Source organism: Polypterus senegalus, chromosome 18 (assembly GCF_016835505.1).
Source record: "Polypterus senegalus isolate Bchr_013 chromosome 18, ASM1683550v1, whole genome shotgun sequence".
NCBI lineage: Eukaryota > Metazoa > Chordata > Cladistia > Polypteriformes > Polypteridae > Polypterus > Polypterus senegalus.
Genome location: NC_053171.1, coordinates 21,854,459 through 21,872,202, shown reverse-complemented (window position 1 = coordinate 21,872,202; position 17,744 = coordinate 21,854,459). Strand labels below are relative to the sequence as shown.

General features: G+C 42.0%; 1 protein-coding gene across 2 annotated transcripts in view; it reads right to left on the bottom strand.

Moving 5' to 3' along the window:
* lgmn (legumain) overlaps positions 1-17,744 on the bottom strand; it is a 32,211-nt gene continuing 14,467 nt past the window's right edge. For both annotated transcript variants that reach the window (XM_039740957.1, XM_039740958.1), the window contains exons 5-14: positions 17,276-17,361; positions 17,025-17,100; positions 16,838-16,900; positions 15,268-15,334; positions 8,955-9,073; positions 8,693-8,782; positions 5,812-6,021; positions 5,519-5,689; positions 1,778-1,845; positions 1-684 (exon numbers count right to left, since the gene is read on the bottom strand). In XM_039740957.1, coding sequence (XP_039596891.1) covers positions 621-684; positions 1,778-1,845; positions 5,519-5,689; positions 5,812-6,021; positions 8,693-8,782; positions 8,955-9,073; positions 15,268-15,334; positions 16,838-16,900; positions 17,025-17,100; positions 17,276-17,361 — 1,014 coding nt within the window. In that variant the 3' untranslated portion in view covers positions 1-620. The remainder of the gene's footprint in view (positions 685-1,777; positions 1,846-5,518; positions 5,690-5,811; positions 6,022-8,692; positions 8,783-8,954; positions 9,074-15,267; positions 15,335-16,837; positions 16,901-17,024; positions 17,101-17,275; positions 17,362-17,744) is intronic.

The following is a 17,744-nucleotide window of genomic DNA, read 5'->3' as shown; positions in this document are numbered from 1 at the left end:
TAGGAACGTTTTGCCTTTATTGATTACCTTTTGTTCCTCACAGTTTGTTCAGATCACTCACAATATTGAGAAGTTATTGCACTTTTACCATTAAGAGCTGTCGCAGAGCAAAGAAGCTGCTGAATTATTAATTTTTTTTTTCACTCACCCACCCACCCAAAAAGGTTCCAGAAAAGCAGTCAGAAAACTGCTCGGCTGGGTGGGGTGTGGAAGTGACGCTAACTTGTGGAATAAAGGAAGAGAGTCCTGATTGTCTACTTGAGAACACCGGGCTAAGACTATTTACATCTTCTAAAGAAATCCACCTTAGTGTTTTTGTTTTGTTTTTTTTTTAAATGCAGCCATTAGTTTGTGCCTCAGTGGTCACCCTATAAACCCCCAATCTGTAGTCACTCAGCAGTTTCACATCCTTAGCAGCAGTCGATTTAAGGCATTACTTGATAAGCCCCAGCAGGTGGCTTTTCTGTCATCCATTTAAAAATAGTTTCAGAGCAAATAAAAAGATCGAACGGAAGTGCACTAAGTACAGATCACTTCGGAGAGGCAATCGAGTGTTGTGTGATGATTTAAAAACAAAAAAAAGAAGACTTAAAAACGGCAAGTTAAAACGACGGATCCACTTAAAACAAAGTTGCAGTCATGAGGCGGCCAGCGAAGCAGACTCTGTCCATAGCTTCTTGGATTCTGCAAATAAAAAGAAGTGTCTTTAATGGACAGGGGAAGGAGCACAAGATCTCAACAAGCAGAGCTGCTGCGGCTTAGCGTAAGGCAATTTGACTTAATGTTGAAACACCACGTGATTATTAATAAAACCTTCATAACCACAGAACCTGAAGACCGTGGAGTGGACCTTCAGCGATGCAGGGACTTATGGCTGCCATTTGCAGTAGCTAGGTTTTTTGGGGGGGGTGGAAAGCAGCCACCACCCAACGCTGGGTACACCAGGGGTGTCTAACTTTGGAGAATGGAGGGTCACAGATGGTGCAGGTATTTGTTTGCAGACAATCTTACTTAGGAACCAGTTACTTCTGCTACTTTAACAAACTCTTTTTTGCCTTCATTTTATTTGACTTGCTTAATTTTTCCCCTCATCTGGCAGCCAAACAATAATGAGATGTAAACAGGTGACCATCTCACACCTCTGTCTCAAACGGCCCTGCCGGGCCACCATTTTCACTCCAAACAAGCTCCTGTTCATCTGTTAATGATGCCTGTTATTGAATTCTATGGCCTATTATTGCTCTCGCATTGCCAACACTGGTTAGATTTTTTTTTTTTACCCAGAGTTCACTATCCAAATGTTTTGGGTGCCAGGGAAGATCAATATTTCTCAGATGTTCACTTTTTTCTTTTCAAATATTTTGAGACATATATAGTCCAACAGGCACAGGAGCAAATGGGATTGAAGCCTGGTCAGCCAAACAATGGAAATGCAAGTCAATGAAGTCCATTTGGATTTGGTTACTAGAGGAGAAAATGGCTGGAATGAAAACTTGCCCCACTGTACCCCAGAGGTACACTGTGTAGTGCCACAGTTGTGCAGATAAGCCCTTCCCCGTGGCTGGGGTGAAGTGAAACTCCTACAAACGCCAACTCTGAATTAAGGGGGGGGGGGTCCCAAAAAAGAAAAAGCATGTGCTTGCGCAAACCCTGCAGCCCTGATCTACAAATTCTGTTTTTTCTTTTTTCCATTCCCATGGTTGCCAAAATGAATATTCTGTGAGATGAATGTTTCCAATCAGTCATGGAGTACAAAACAATACTGCTCTTGTCTCACCTGTCCAATGGAAAGTGTCCTTCACAGAGGTTCACGAGGGCATAGAGATGCCGGAGGGCATATTCATACTGCAAAAAGAAAGCAGAAAGACCTTCTGTCACAAACGCCAGCAACTTCGTGGTACTCTAGTCACAAAGATGCCATCTGTGCGTAAAACACACCAGACATTTCTCTTGTGCAATAGTTACAAATCAGTTTCTGTTCTGTTTTAGCACCAGTGACCACTATAAAGCTGCGTCCTCCCAGGAGGGGAACCACACCTTATGAGCGCGCACACACACACACACACACACACACACACAAGTATACGAAGAGAATCGCATGACTAAGTGACCCTGGAATAACAGGGGCGGCCCTCCTCTTCTGCTCAGTTCCCCTTGTTTCCAAATTTGGTCACCTCGCCTGTTCACAGACTGTTTTATTACACAACAGCAAAAAGCCAAAATGTACAGAGGCCTGTTTCTATGTACTCTGTGGTTATTCATTTTTATAATTTCTGTCTGATAAACTTTCCTGAGCAGGTTGTGAGATTCTTTTGCATACATCTTCATAGTGACAGGATGCAAGGCATAAAGAAATGCACCACTTTACTTGTGCTGCATCCTGGTGTCCAGCCCTATTATGTGGGAGCCGTATTGTACATTATACCGTATAGACAACACTGCAGGAGCTAGACAGCGACAACAAATTTCTTGTATGCTTCAAGGGGTTTAAACAGGCCCTGTTCTGTGATAGCCTCTCAGCTTAGACTCCCTAAGAAGACAAGAACACCCAAAAAAAAAAAAATTCTCCAGTTTTGATGTCACTACACTGGTTACCTGTGTCATTCAGAATTGACTTTAAAATACTGCTTATGGTTTACAAAGCCTTAAATAATCTGCTCCATCTTGTATATCGGAGTATTTGACACCTTATATTCCAAATCGTAACCTTAGATCCTCAAATTTTACAATTCCAAGAGCAAAACTTAAAAGACGTGGTGAGGCGGGCGGCCTTCTGCTGCTATGCACCTCAAATCTGGAATAGCCTGCCAATAGGAATTCACCAGGCTGATACAGTGGAGCAGTTTAAAACACTGCTGAAAACACATCTCATAACTTCACCTTCATTTAATCCTGATACTCTGTATATTCAATTCATTATCATAATTATTCATGGTGGCTTTAAAATCCGTACTGACCCCTACTCTCTCTTTTGTTTCTTTTCCCGGTTTTCTGTGGTGGTGATCTGTGCCATCACCACCAAATCAAAGCACTGTGATGTCCTACATTGATGGATTAAAAGCCAGAGTCTGCATGACCATCATCATCATCAACTCCTTCCATGAGAACCCTGAATACAAAGAGGACTGTTTCATTTATGTCAGGTAGAATGCCCTGAGGGGGCTGGGTGGTCTCATGGCCTTGGAGCCCCTGCAGATTTTATTTTTCTCTCCAGCCGTCTGGCTTTTTTTTGTTTTTTCTGTCCTCCCTGGCCATCAGACTTTACTTTTATGCTATGTTATTTAGTGTTGTCTTATTCTAATTCTTACTTTGTCTTTTATTTCTCTTTTCTTCATCATGTAAAGCACTTTGAGCTACATTGTCTGTATGAAAATGTGCTATAGAAATAAATGTTGTTGTTAAGTGAAAAAGAAAAACTGAAGGTAATTCAGAGAAAGAGAGAGAGCAAGAACCCATTCTAGGTAGGGTGGGTGTGCAATGGGCGTCAGGGTTAGTACAACGTAAAAAATGTCAGTAAAAATACTGTGAATGGTGAAAGTAAAAGAGAAAAAAAAAAAGGAAAGTTACCTTATGTTCTACTGAAAATTACCTGTACAGTGGAACCTCGGTTTGCGAGTAACTTGGTTTATGAGTGTTTGCAAGACGAGCCAAAATTTTTAATATAAATTTTGATTTGATAAACGAGCAACGTCTGCTGAGTGTCATGTGATCACAACTGAGCTGATGGTTCTTCTCTCTCGTGTGTGTGTGTTTGTGTGCGTCTCTCTCTCTCTCTTTTGGGAAATCTTCTCCTATTCTCTGTCTGAGTCGACGTGCCTCACTCATATTGTCAACATCCGTACGAGCGTATACTGTTTACTAAAGCATTGTGACCGTGTGTGTGTGTGTGTGTGTGTGATGTGACGTGTGAGTCCCTGTCTTGCACCCCAAAACACGAAGCTGAGTACTTTAGCAAAACCAGCTTTATTCAGCTTGAAACAGCAACAGCGCTGTTATTTATTGTAGCGGGATCTGCCAGTCTCCTATACACAGATACAGCAGTCACAGGGTTGTTGCCAAGTAGAACTGTGCCCTGCGCATTTATAATGTTCCTTGTATCACCCATAGACGGCAGGCGCTTGTAGCTTGTCCACGATCTTTTCGGATTCGCATTTACAGCGAACTCCTACAGCGCTGGGAGGCTGCGATTGCTTTGGGACGCTCTTCCGTGTGTCGTGCCATTGGATGGAATCCCACAAGAGTTTAGAAACTCACTCACACCAGCCATGTGCAGGTTAATTTGTTTTATATATTTTTACTTTATATTTTGTATTAATCATTTTTGTATGAATAGTTTTCGGTTGTGGAACAAATCATCTGAGTTTCCATTATTTCTAATGGGGAAATTCACTTTGATATACGAGTGCTTTGGACTGCGAGCACGTTTCCGGAACGAATTATGCTCGCAAACCGAGATTCCACCGTATATCTTAAACAATACATTTCATTATATTTTTTACAGCCAAGTTCTGTAAAATCGATATTTTTCTACCTTCAAAATATGCTAAATACCGTTTATTGATGCATTACAATTACACTGAAAAAATCTGTTAATTTTACAGTGTAAAACTATTAAATAGTGAAGGTCAACAACTGTAAAATGTGAAATGGTAAAGCGCTGTTTCAGTAAAACCGAAGTTACGATATTTGCACAAGGACACGCCCCCTTTTCCCATATTGTTCCTGGTGAACCACATACCTTTCAATAGTAGGGAAATAGTACTAGGTTGTTGTACCGTGTTAGCCATTATGAATGTAGAGAAAAGCCAAGCAAAATAACACCTTTTATTGGCTAACTAAAAAGATTACAATATGGAAGCTTTCGAGGAGCCAGAGTTGCCTCGAACGTTTGCATATTGTAATCTTTTTGAGTTAGCCAATAAAAGGTGTTATTTTGCTTGGCTTTTCTCTACAATAGTTGGGAAAAGAAACGTAAAGCAGATGTATTTTCCTCTGTGTGCAGAAGGTTTTTTGAGGTTATGGAAGCTGATTTATGGTGGGTTGCATTCGAGAAGCTGGCACACCTGTAAGACACCATACGCCACAAAAGCAAACTTTACTTCCCCACCAGACAACGTGCCACAGCTTCCTTAAACATTGAATTGTTTTCAATGTGTATAATTAAATGGTACATGTTTGCTATTGGTTGTTGTTACTTTATTGAAGTAAGCTGTGTACTGGGGTTGGATCCTCACAATACTTTCTAATGGTTTATTGACTGGCACATTTATTACACTACATGAATTTCTGGTTATGGTTAAACAGTCCCTTCTGTTAGAATGTGTTTCAAAGAAAAAAAAAAACAGTTCTTACTACAAAGTTGTACCGTAGACCTAAAAATACTGTCACTTTTTGGTTTTTTTTTTTAACACGGTAAAATTCTGGCAACCCAGCTGCCAGTATTTTACCGCAAATTTAACATTATTTTTATATATTTTTTTCACAACTATACAACCCGCAGCCCAGAATGGAGACCTACCTGAGGTCGGTGCCAGTTGAAGCAGTTTGTCTTGTAGTGCTCCACGGCCGCCTCGTAGCAGTCATGTTGGGTGAGCTCCTGTCTCGTGGAGAGTACTTGTTCTGTCGCCGTTTCAGAGTGTGTAACAAAGGAAACTATCTTCCGCATGCTGTTCTTCATCAGGTCTCGAACCTGCAGAGTACAAATGCATACTTGCCACCACTCTGATTTTACACTGGTTTTAGTTGAACAAGCGGTGAATGGTCGCCTATCAGACATGAGAAGGTAGTAATGGGGCGGACTGGGACTCTCACCTCCAAATGGGAGTTGATCCTGGCCAGGAGTTGTTTGCTGTCATCCAGACTGTTGGACTTCATGAAGCGCCTCTTCAGTATGGCCAGAGGAACATCTGGGCTGGGGATGACATCTGGCTCCAAAATGGGGTCATGCTGGATGGGGGTTGGAACTGTGCACTCACCTTGGCAGTTCCCTTGGAATTCTATCACCTTCATGTGGGATAAAGTCTGAAAGCGCAAGTGTAGAGATATTTATGTAGCCAGAATTTGGACAGAAGCAATAAGTGCGCTTAACTCCAAAGCAGAAATAGTTTTAAATACAAGTAGATAGCCAGAGAAACATGCTGGCCCTAATTAGCCAAAAAAATAAGGTTTGAATATTTTAATTAAAAAAAGAAGTAACTACTCGAATATATTCATACTTGGGTTAACAATTCTGAGCATTATACCTTTTATATTATATATAATGTTATATAGTACCTGTCAAATAATACAAAAGGGTACACGACACGTTTCCCTCTACTTGGGGCTCATCGAGTGTACGCACCTTTGCTTCCCCTTGCAGGGACCGAACTGCGGACGTTGGTGCCGGAGGGAAAACCTCAGATGCTGTGCCATGGTGGCTACTTTACTTACTTGACAGGGTGTTGTGTACTCTTTGTATTATTTGACATGTGCTCTTATTACAGAGGTCGCCAACTCCAGTCCTGGAGGACCACCATGGCTGCAGGTTTTTATATTAACCCTTTTTATAACGAGTGACCTGTTTTTGCAGCAAATTCACTTCTTTTTAACTCATTTTAACTGACTTGCTCTTAAAGGGCCCTTCATTGTTTCTTTTTTCCTTAATTAGCAGCCAACCAATAATGAGATACAAAATACGCCAAAACAACTGGTGTCCATCACACAATATCTGAAAATAAAGATGAAGGTCTCAGGAATGTTGATCTGCTCAGGACCACAAAACATTTTAACTCAGAAAAGAGAAAAATCAACTATTTGAAATGTCTGCTAATGCGCCATGAGAGCCGCAAAAAGCCACGGAATTAAAGAACGGGTTTAATGAACAACAAGACTCGGCACCTCATAAAGCAGCTGGTTCGAGTGAAATTGGTGTGAGTTTGAGGCCCTGAACTTAGTTGGTCTTCTCTTGGTGCCCTCACTTCACATTTCCTTTTTTTTGGGTGCCATTTAAGGAAAGAAATGAAGCAATTCAGAGGAACGATGAAGAATTTCAGGGGAATGAATCTTAAAAGATTGGCCATCTCTCTCTCACCATTTCACCAACGAATAGCTCTTGTGTGGCGAATGTATAAATAAAATAAAAAATGCAAGAACTTTTCTGCTAAAATTAAATCAGACCAAATCCAAAAAATAAACCGATAAATACGTTGGCTAAAAATCTCATTAAGACCACTTGGAAACATTGTATCCAAATTTAAAATCCATTTTGTTTCAGCATGTTGTCTTTGGGCCGCTCACTGTTACAGTGGTGGACTGTCTGGAGTTTGCATGTTCTCCCCGTATCTGCGTGGGCTTCCTCCCACAGTCCAAAGAAACGCAGGTTAGGTGGACTGGCATTTCCTAAATGGGCCCTAGTGTGCGACTGGGGTGTGTGTTCACCCTGTCCAGGGTTTGTTTCCTGCATTGTGCCCTATGCCAGCTGGGGTTGGCTCCAGCAGATCCCCTGCCCCTGTGCAGGATTAAGCAGGTTGGCTGAGTGCCGCAAGACACACGTGACAATGTCATAAGCACTTTGTGATCTGCAGAGCCACCGTGATGGAAAAAAAGTAAAAATAAATAAATAAATAAAAATATTGCTAATGTAGCGGAGTGCAGTGCCAACACGTATGGCCCGTAAGAGTTTAAGCTCCTTTTCACTGCACGCTGTTATTGCTCACTGTCCTAGCAAGTATCTTGAGGAATACAGGCTTGGTAAGGCGGGTCCACAGCTAGGAAATCAGTGGCCAATTTTAAATAAATATTCAAGCTCTGAGAAGGAGCAGACTCCAAATCGGGTGTAGGTGTGCGCGAGTGTGTTTTGTTCCGTGGTTAATTGGGGAACGGGCTGACCGCGCCACATACTGTACATGTGCAGAGGCGGGCGGGTCACTCAGGCACCTCATTGATGCTGTGGAGGTGGCAGCTCCTTGCTCCCATACCTATTTAGTCAGCAGAGAATAAAGGAGCCTGCATGGGACTGAAAGGGAAAAAGAGAAACGAGAAGACCGAGAAGTTCAAGAAAAGGAGCGAAAAGGCACGAGGCGGAGAGAGTTGGTGTCTGTGTGTGTGAACGAGAGAGAGAGAGAGAGAGAGAAACAATAGGCATGCAGCTGGGAAGAAGTTCCTCGGGAGAGCGTGCGGCTAAAACTCGGGGGCTGAAGGAGGCCACTTTGGCTGAGAGATTTGGGAGCTGGAGTGGCTGATGTGTGGCTCGGTTGGATCAGCTCCATGTACGGCCAGGAGAAAGGCAGTGGGGAGTTGCAGGGGAATCAGAAGGCTCAGTGAGGCATCCTGAAGGTGGAGCCATAAACTGCAGGGACACAAGCCTGGCATAGGGAGTCGGGAGACTCGGCGTGGTACCCTGCCAGGGCCACAGACAGCTGCAGGGGCCCGAGCTTAAGAGCAAAGTGGTTCTGGGTGGTGTCCTGTGGGGAGCCATGGGCTGCAGGGAAGCAACCAGGAGCAGAAGGTTGGCCGAGCTGCCGATTAGTGTGTGTAAAATAAATAAACTTTTGTCCCCTATTAAAATAAATAAATTATATTCCAAAAGCATCTTTTGATCTGACAGCCCTAAAAAGCCCTACAAGAAAAGCACACACCCAGGAAAACTCAGCAGATCGAGAAGTACAGCCTGGCAGTCCTTACCCCTCGCAGCCTCCTCCTCCAATATCCTTACCTTGTTTCCATACTGCATGACATGGCTGGTGTTTGTGTGACTCTTCACAATCTTGAACTGCTTCTGAAGGGTTTCTTTGTTGAGATCTTCCTAAAGAGTCACAAAAAACAAAAAACACTGATTAAAAGGCAGGCAGACCTCCCACTGGACTTTCTAAACCCTTGCTGTGTCCAGCAAATGGAGCCTACAGTATTGGTCTCGGATTTCCACCAAGTAGCTACAGGCAGAAAAATCAAAATCTTTTGCACTGTAACCAACTCACCACATCGGAATCCTCCATCCAGTTGACGCTGTACCAGTCACCCAGGTACGTGTCCCTCTTCTCGTCGTAGTAGCAGGCGTAGGAGGATTCGTGAGGGTTTGCAGCCGTGGTAGCGTACACTGGAGTGAAGGGAAAGGAAAACTTGAGCAGGATGACGGCAGGAGAAATACGACAACTGTCAGTCAGTCAGTCAGTCATTTCCCCAACCCGCTATATCCTAACTACAGCAACTGATAAATCCTTAAATAACTGGACGGTAATCTCCATGGTACTACTGTCCCAAGCCAAAGCTCGTTGTGTAAAACGACATGGCTTCGTTTAGCCGTCATCATACTGCTTTTAGCCATTCTAATTCTGGCCCTGGACTGCATCACAGGAACGTGATCCGCTCATCTAATAATTGTGTAACCTGCTTATTTAGTGCCAATCCCAAGAGCATGAAGTGCAAGACAAGAAGCAACCTTGGATGCTTACAAGCAAAAAAGAAAAAGACAGGCCCAGTATCCAAACCCAGGGCACTGTGGCTGTGAGGTTAAAGCACTAACTAGAAAAGTGCCATGTTGGTCATCAATGTCAAAGTTCAGGCCAAAAAAAACCACACAAGGTAGGTGGCTTATCTTGATTCCCACAGGGCCCCGGTTAACCGTAGCAGACATACGACACACACATCAGAACAGGTCATCATCCACCTGAAGCTAAGCACACGTGGGACTGGCCAGTATTTGGATGGGCAACCATCTAAGAAAAGCCTGGGTTGCTGCTAGAAGAGGTGTTGGTGAAGCCAACAGGGGACGCTTACCCTGTGGTCTGAATGTGGACCCCCAAAGCCTCAGGGCAGTAAAAAACATCCTTTGTAAAGAGTAGGGTTTATCCCAATGTCCAAGCTAAACTGCCCACCATGGCCTAGTCATTCTGCCCCCCTAATGATTCCCTCTCTCTAATTGGCCATCTCTCTCTCACCATTTCACCACCGAATAGCTCTTGTGTGGCGAATGTATAAATAAAATAAAAAATGCAAGAACTTTTCTGCAAAAATTAAAATCAGACCAAATCCAAAAAATAAACCGATAAATACGTTGGCTAAAAATCTCATTAAGACCACTTGGAAACATTGTATCCGAATTTAAAATCCATTTTGTTTCAGCATGTTGTCTTTGGGCCGCTCACTGGTACAGTGGTGGACTGTCTGGAGTTTGCATGTTCTCCCCGTATCTGCGTGGGCTTCCTCCCACAGTCCAAAGAAACGCAGGTTAGGTGGACTGGCATTTCCTAAATGGGCCCTAGTGTGCGACTGGGGTGTGTGTTCACCCTGTCCAGGGTTTGTTTCCTGCATTGTGCCCTATGCCAGCTGGGGTTGGCTCCAGCAGATCCACTGCCCCTGTACAGGATTAAGCAGGTTAGCAAATGCCAGACTGAGGTGGCCTTTGTGTGATCACGTAGAGTAGGCTTCTAAACCAAAGCACTGCAAAGAGGGGTATGAACACAATAAAGTAAATGAATCATCGATTCTGAAATAATAAATCTGAACAAACTAAAAATACAATAAATGAATGATTAAAACAACAACAATGTATAAAAATTTGCACACGTCACAAACAATAAATGCAATTATATGCATTTAAGGAAGGAGTATTGGAAAGTCAATTTTAGAGCAACTTTTTGTATAAACAGATTTCATATTAAATACAGGGGTTCTGAATTTAAATGCGGTTTGTACAAACATAGGAGTCACCGGAATACTTGAGGGGTGTAGGTGTGAAGGAACTAGCTGGACCCCAGAAAGCGAGGTGGCTACAGTCTCCGTTCTGTCAAACTGTCCAGCGACAAGTCCCAGCAAACCTGCCACAGAATTCCCAAACAGGTTTGCTTCACTTTCAGTTCTTTTGGTTTTTGATTTAACATTAAAAGCCTCTGACCCTGACCAGGCTTTGGTAGTTTCAGTGTGTCACATGACTGGATGATGATGATGATGATGATTGGGGGTTACTGCATCAGGGCTTTACAAAGCTGATCCAGCAGCTCAACTTCAGCTTGTGGATGTGCTCACAGCCATCTCAGTTTACTGTTTTATTTGACGTGAATGAAAACCAGTTTACTGAAGCAGAAAAAAAAAAGGAACAGTGCAAAGGGCAGACGGAACCTTAGACACATGACATGTTGTTCTGAAGAGCTGATTTCCACCGTGACCAGAAACGTTATACACCGCTGACCAGACAAGAAGTTGTTACTGTGCGCCAGCAGTTTTCCCACGGAACACCGTGACTCAATGTCACACGAGGCTGCCCGAGTCACAGATTTTGACGTCGTCATTTTCTGTAACGTGCATCTGCAAGGCTGAATCAGTGCTCTAAGTCAGCATTCTCCAAAGGAAGTGTGTTTCACCATTGTGGCTTTCACGATTTCTTTTTCTTGGACAATTTACTCTCCCTCTCACCAAGGAATGAGAATAACTGACCAAAGAGCCATGTGTCTGGTGCAAGTCTAGGGCAATTCGAAAGACTTAGTGGTTGTTGTGAATAAAGTGAGCGCCAGTATTCACTCTGCTCATAAAGGAGACAAAAAACTAACAGACCATCAGTTTCAGCAGGTTGGTAAACACGATACACTAATCTTCTTCTTTCGGCTGCTCCTGTTAGGGGTTGCCACAGCGGATCAACTTCTTCCATAGCTTCCTATCCTCGTCATCTTGCTCTGTCACAACCATCACCTGTATGTCCTCTCTCGCCACATCCATAAACCTTCTCTTAGGCCTTCCTCTTTTCCTCTTGCCTGGCTGCTCTATCCTTAACATCCTTCTCCCAATATATTCAGCGTCTCTCCTCTTTACATGTCCAAACCAACACAATCTCGCCTCTCGGACTTTGTCTCCCAACCGTCCAACCTCAGTTGACCCGCTAATGTCCTCATTTCTAATCCTGTCCATCCTTGTCACCCCTAATGCAAATCTTAGCATCTTTAACCCTGCCACCTCCAGCTCTGTCTCCTGCTTTCTGGTCAGTACCACCATCTCCAACCCATATAACAAAACTGGTCTCACTATCATCCTGTAGATACACTAAGATTGATTAAAAAAATATATTTAAATGTTCAGAGTGGTGCATTGGTTAATGCTGCGACCTCCCAGCTCTAAAGACTGGATTCGATTCCCAGCCTGATTAGTGTAGGGTTTCTACAGTCTTCACATGTCTGTGTGGACTGTAAAGATCTGCATGTTAGATTGACTGGCATCTTTAATGTGGCACTGTGGATCCAGTGGTGAAATGCTGTCTCCATGCCTGCTATGGAAACAAATAGATAGGGCTTTTGTTGCCAGGGAGAAATTTGGATTTTTAAGAAGCTCCTTAAATAAATAAATATAAAATACTAAATAACTAAGTGTAAAAACTACAGCACACTCCACAATCGATATGTTAATTGGAGTGAAAAGAGTAAATGAAAAATAATTTGGGACTATTGTCACCTAACTGTGCAGACAAAACTACATATTGTGGGCTAGGGAATAACTGCAGGACTAGTCACTTTGTCAAGTCTCACAGTAACTGGTAAAGGAGCCCACTGCTAATATGGGATGGTCCTGTGTTGAAGTACATAAAGATTTGAAAGGTGCTCTTGGGGTGTACAAATGGTGGATTGCTCCTTACTGCCTGTTGGAACCAGCGCACCATCACCACGTTCTCTCTGGGTACTCACTCACACAACAAGATAATTGCAGACTTAATGTGGCATTGAGTGAGAGAGTGAGTGAGCTCAGTTATAAACGGCCATCCCATCCAACATTTGCTCCTGCCTTGTGTCAAATGCTATGTGAGAATAGGCCCAAGCCCCTCGTGACCCCTAACAGAAAAAGCAGGTTTAAGAAAACTACAGATGCTACAATAACATTTTCTGCGCAAAACTGATATTGTTTAATCTCATGCTCCACATTTATACTCATTAAAAAAGAAAAACCTGTTCGATTTTTTTTCTATCTTGTGTCTACACCCCCCTGGGGACTCCAGCCTATAGCAGCAGGTTCAGCACAAGGCAAGAATCAATCCAGGGTAGGATGTCAGTTCACTGAAGACCACACTCATCCTCACACGTAATCCCACTTGGTCAATTTAGAGACACCAATCACCCAAACACATATCTTTTGTATGTTGGTGGGTCCAAATATATAGAACTTTGTGACTGTTTCAATCAATTGATAGACACACACACACACACACTCACGTGATTAAAAAGGAAGTTAAAAAGAAAAACTTGACTCTGCCATCCCAGTCACAGTGAGGCGCTATACGGGTATATTGCTTGTTGCTCCCTTAGACTTTCTCTACACGTTTCTCGTTGGCTGAAAGTCCTCAGTGTTGGTGTGTCACAGAGAGGAAGTACAGAGTTGTTCACAATGGTAGTTTTGTTTTCATTGTCTCCTCCTCTATGACCCTCAGGGGGTCATAACCGAGTCTGCCCTTTTAATTAGCCTGCTGTTTAGGTCGGACTCTCCTGAAGTGATGTTACCAGAGCAGGACACCACAGCATAGATAATCACACTGGCCATCACAGAGTTATAGTAGAAGATATGAAGGATGTCACTACCCCCATTAAAAGAACGCAGTCTCCTACCAGAACTGGGACTGCTCTGCCCTTACTTATATTCTTCCTCAGTGTTATGAGACCAGTCCAACCTGTCATCGATGTGGACCCCTAAGTACTTGTAGGAGTGCAACACCTCTCTTCATATTGCAACAAAAAACAGTAACAAGTGAACATGGAAAAACATCCGGGCATCTTTCCTATCTGAAATAAAAACACTCAAAGCCTAATCAACAGTCAATTATCAACTAGCCGAGTCTCGGATATCTGCTACACACAATTCCTCACTTTCAGTTACCAGCTTCCTTACTATCCACCATTGGAGAAAGAAGCAGCAGGTGGCCTTTTACTATATAGCAGACCCCATAGCTTCCGCAGGTATCACATTCAGTGTTGTGCAAGTTCATACCTCACAAGACATTTAACGTTCAATTCACACAGATTACAATGAATACATTCACGTTCATAGTTCACCATTTCAATTTTGAACTCGTTCATCTTCAGTTCATTTTGTATTTTTTAAGGAGTGAGAATAAATGACCCATGAGTTTACTTTGTTCAATTTTCCATGCCTTATTATTAGGCTATTACAGTGTTCTTGAATAAAATACAATAATTATGAAGACTTTATTTAAATACACTTTATGGAGTTATACCCAGCAACAAACATGTATAACCATATATGCGAATATCCACCCGGTATACATATAAATTACCGCTCTATTTCCAACCGTCTGACACAAATGGTGGCTGTGGAATCAGCGTGTAGGTGAACTAACCGATTACGCTGCCGGTCAAAATTAGCGTCACATATTGCATCCAATGAAGAATAATATAAAAGTGGCCTCGTGAAGTACGTTTTCCTAAAACGAAATTGGAGCTTCACTAACTGCTCGTATCAGCAGGGGTGCAGCTTTAGCACAAGCAGGCAGACACAGACAGTATCTATTTGATTTTATGTTATTTTTTCAGAATACAAATAAATGGTAAAAAATTTGTACAAAATAAGTATTTGTAAAAATCCACCATTTGTGCTTATCCAAATATGGTTTTCACATTTGGCTCCACCCCTACATTACAGGGTAAGGCAAAACGTTATATCTGGACCTAAACCAGATCCAGGATGTCACATAAAACTGAACTCGCTCAAGTTCTTCAGTTGCAAATACATTACGTTAAGTTCATCGTTCTTAGGAAAATGAGCTTGTTCAATGAACGCACTCTTTTGAACAAGTTCATGCACAACACTGATCACATTTGTAACTTCAGTATTTAGTAGACCTAAGGGTCTAAAGAGGCCTGCTAGGCTTGGCGCTACTTCTTCTTGGCAGTGGGAGATTTCATGTATTCTTTCAAAATAAAAGAACAGGCTCCACTGGTTAATATTCAAACAGATTTAAGTACTTAGTGTTCTTTGTGGCTAAGGCACTGGACTTCAGCCACATAGTTGTTGGCTCATTTCTCACCTCAGCCTCAATAAGTAAATCATTCAATGTGCCTATGCACCAATTGTTAAAATAAATGAATAAATAAATAAATATCTGAAAACAGCTCTGATGTTTTCTAATCCTGTAATATGCATAGGTAAATGTACAATAATAAGCCATCAGGGTCTTGCTCTTAAATATTAACACTGGACCAAAGAGAATATCTGCCTTTAGCAACTACTCTCACTATCTGCAATTCATTATTTAAATCACAATGAACTCCTCTCCTATTCTGTCCATCCACCCCGACTCACCATTGATGTTGTTAGCCAGATGGTTCATCATTGACCCAGACTCACAGGCCTCAATGTAAAACACCATCTGTGGGAAAGAAAGAGTGTGAGTGTGGGCTACAATAAAGTACTGAAGCATACAGGAAGTAGCAAGGCCAGGTCATAACCCTTATTTCAGTTTTTATAAAAATGGAAAGAGTTTTTAATACTTGTAAGCAAATCTTAATTCAATATTCACAAGTGACACTTCATTTATTACCTACACAAGATGTGATACCATTTCCCAACAACTTTCCACCACCACCACCACATCTGTGTGTCACTCAGTGACCAAACACAAAAGGACTCCTTTTATACAGTGGAACCTCGAGATACCATCACCTCTGTATAAGAGAAATTCAAGATAAGAGGAAAGTATGAGTGAAAAATTCGGATCTAAATACGAGCATTGAGGATCTACACATTTGTGCGCTTGTGATTTCATTGTTTCGCTGTAGAAGTTTGCCGTATAAGCGTATCCAAAAATATCGCGGACATGCAGACGGAGAATAGGAGACAATTGCCCTCAAGAGGAGAGAGAGAGAGAGAGACGCGTGCGCGAGCGAGCGAGAGAGAGACGCGCACGAGAGAGAAGAACCATCAGCTCAGTTATGATCACAAGACGCTCAGCAGACAAAGTGTATCCATACTACTTGTATTGCAAGACATCGCTCGTTTTATAAAGTCAAAATTAATTAAAAAATTTAGCTCGTCTTGCAAAACACTTGTAAACCAAGTTACTTGCAAACCGAGGTTCCACTTGTATATATTATATATCAGTGTTATTCGTTAGGAAAATTGATTTTTATGTTGATATTTTTGGGGGTGCGGAACGGATTAAGTGGATTTCCATTATTTTCAATAGGGAAGTTTGTTCTACAGTAGATATGAGAAATTCGCTAAACGAGCTCAGTGCTGGAACGAATTAAACTTGTATCTCGAGGTTCCACTGTACTTTAATCCGAGTTATAAATGAGCTTGAAATGTGGCACCGTTGAAGTCTTCGGATAAACAAAAGGGGTCATCCTCTGTGTATAGGGTGGTCCAGATCTAATTATGCAATTTTCATTACGCTATAACTTAAGCTTATTACATAGAAAATCACCCGAAAAATCTGTGTGCGAACTGACATGAAGAATCGTCTTTGCACCAAACTGGAATCGTCCCCGCATAAATCAAAGTCATCCAGACGATCTGGATCTGCATAATTAGATCTGGACCACCCTGTACTCCTAGATAACTGCAGATGGCTGTCCACCTGTGACTATCTGCCCATTGCAGTGCAGTGTGTTGGTTAAGTGGACACCAGACACTTCTGAGACAAGGTGAAACATTTAGTGCACCGTCTCTCCCCCATTGCTATGTACCTGTATCCTGAACAGAGGCAACTGGAACCTGAATGGCTACAGAAGAAATTTAAAAACAACTTTGTAAAATTACCAATCCTGAAACTGGCTGCCAGCTGGTGAGGTTTCTATTTTCCACCACTTCTCTCCCTTTCCCATACCAAATACTTTAACAATCTTGATTATAAAACATTCAGCATTCTTACCTTTTTGTACTTCTTGTGTTCATACATGTAATATATAGTCTTGTTCAGTTCCTTCACATGCAGCTAAAAAGTAAAAGTTACAGCATTACTTCATAAAGTATCTTGAAACATGTTCCTCTAGAAATACAGGCTCCTTCACCAACAAATCCCAAATGAATCAAAGCCTCCAGCTTTTGCAACCACTCACGTCATCATCAGGGAAGGCTAACAGGCCAGGGGCTCCGTGATCGGTGAAGTAGACAAAGATGTGGTCGTTGGGTCCACTAAAAGAGAAAAGCAAATTGTTATTCAGAGAACAGTGGCATAGCCTAACCTGATTAACACCCCTACCCTAACTGGGCAATTTGTGAAACATAGGAGCAAATGTGAAGTCAATTCATCAAATTATTAAATTAAGAAATCCATTGAGAGATAAAGGGTCATCATGGAACAACCTACCTCTTCAGCACCTTTCCAGATCCTACTCCTTTCACTGCCTCAGCGTTTCCTTCAAGTACTGCCAGGAAGTTTTTAGGTGTGACATCCTAGATTAAAAAAAGAGAAAGGATATACACAGCAGTAAAGTCAGCAAGGTGAATGTGTGGCTTTTACCCTGCATTAAAAAAAGCTCATTTAAAACTAGTGGGATATGAAGAGTCAGCTACCAAAAACAATTAAAAAAATAAACCTACAGAATGATTATGTTGTGTCTGTAACAAAAAACCTGAAATGGTTTGAATGGTCTGGAGCACAAACAATAATAACCAGCTATTTTTTTTTTGTTTGTTTTTATCTCCAGCTGACCCCTTCAAATAGTCTGAGGACAAAAAAAAGGGAAAAAGTGCACAACTGCTAAGAGGAAATTGGCAAAAAACCAAGAGAGAAATGTCTTTTGACAAAGAAACTAAAAACAAAAAGACTGGTTTCA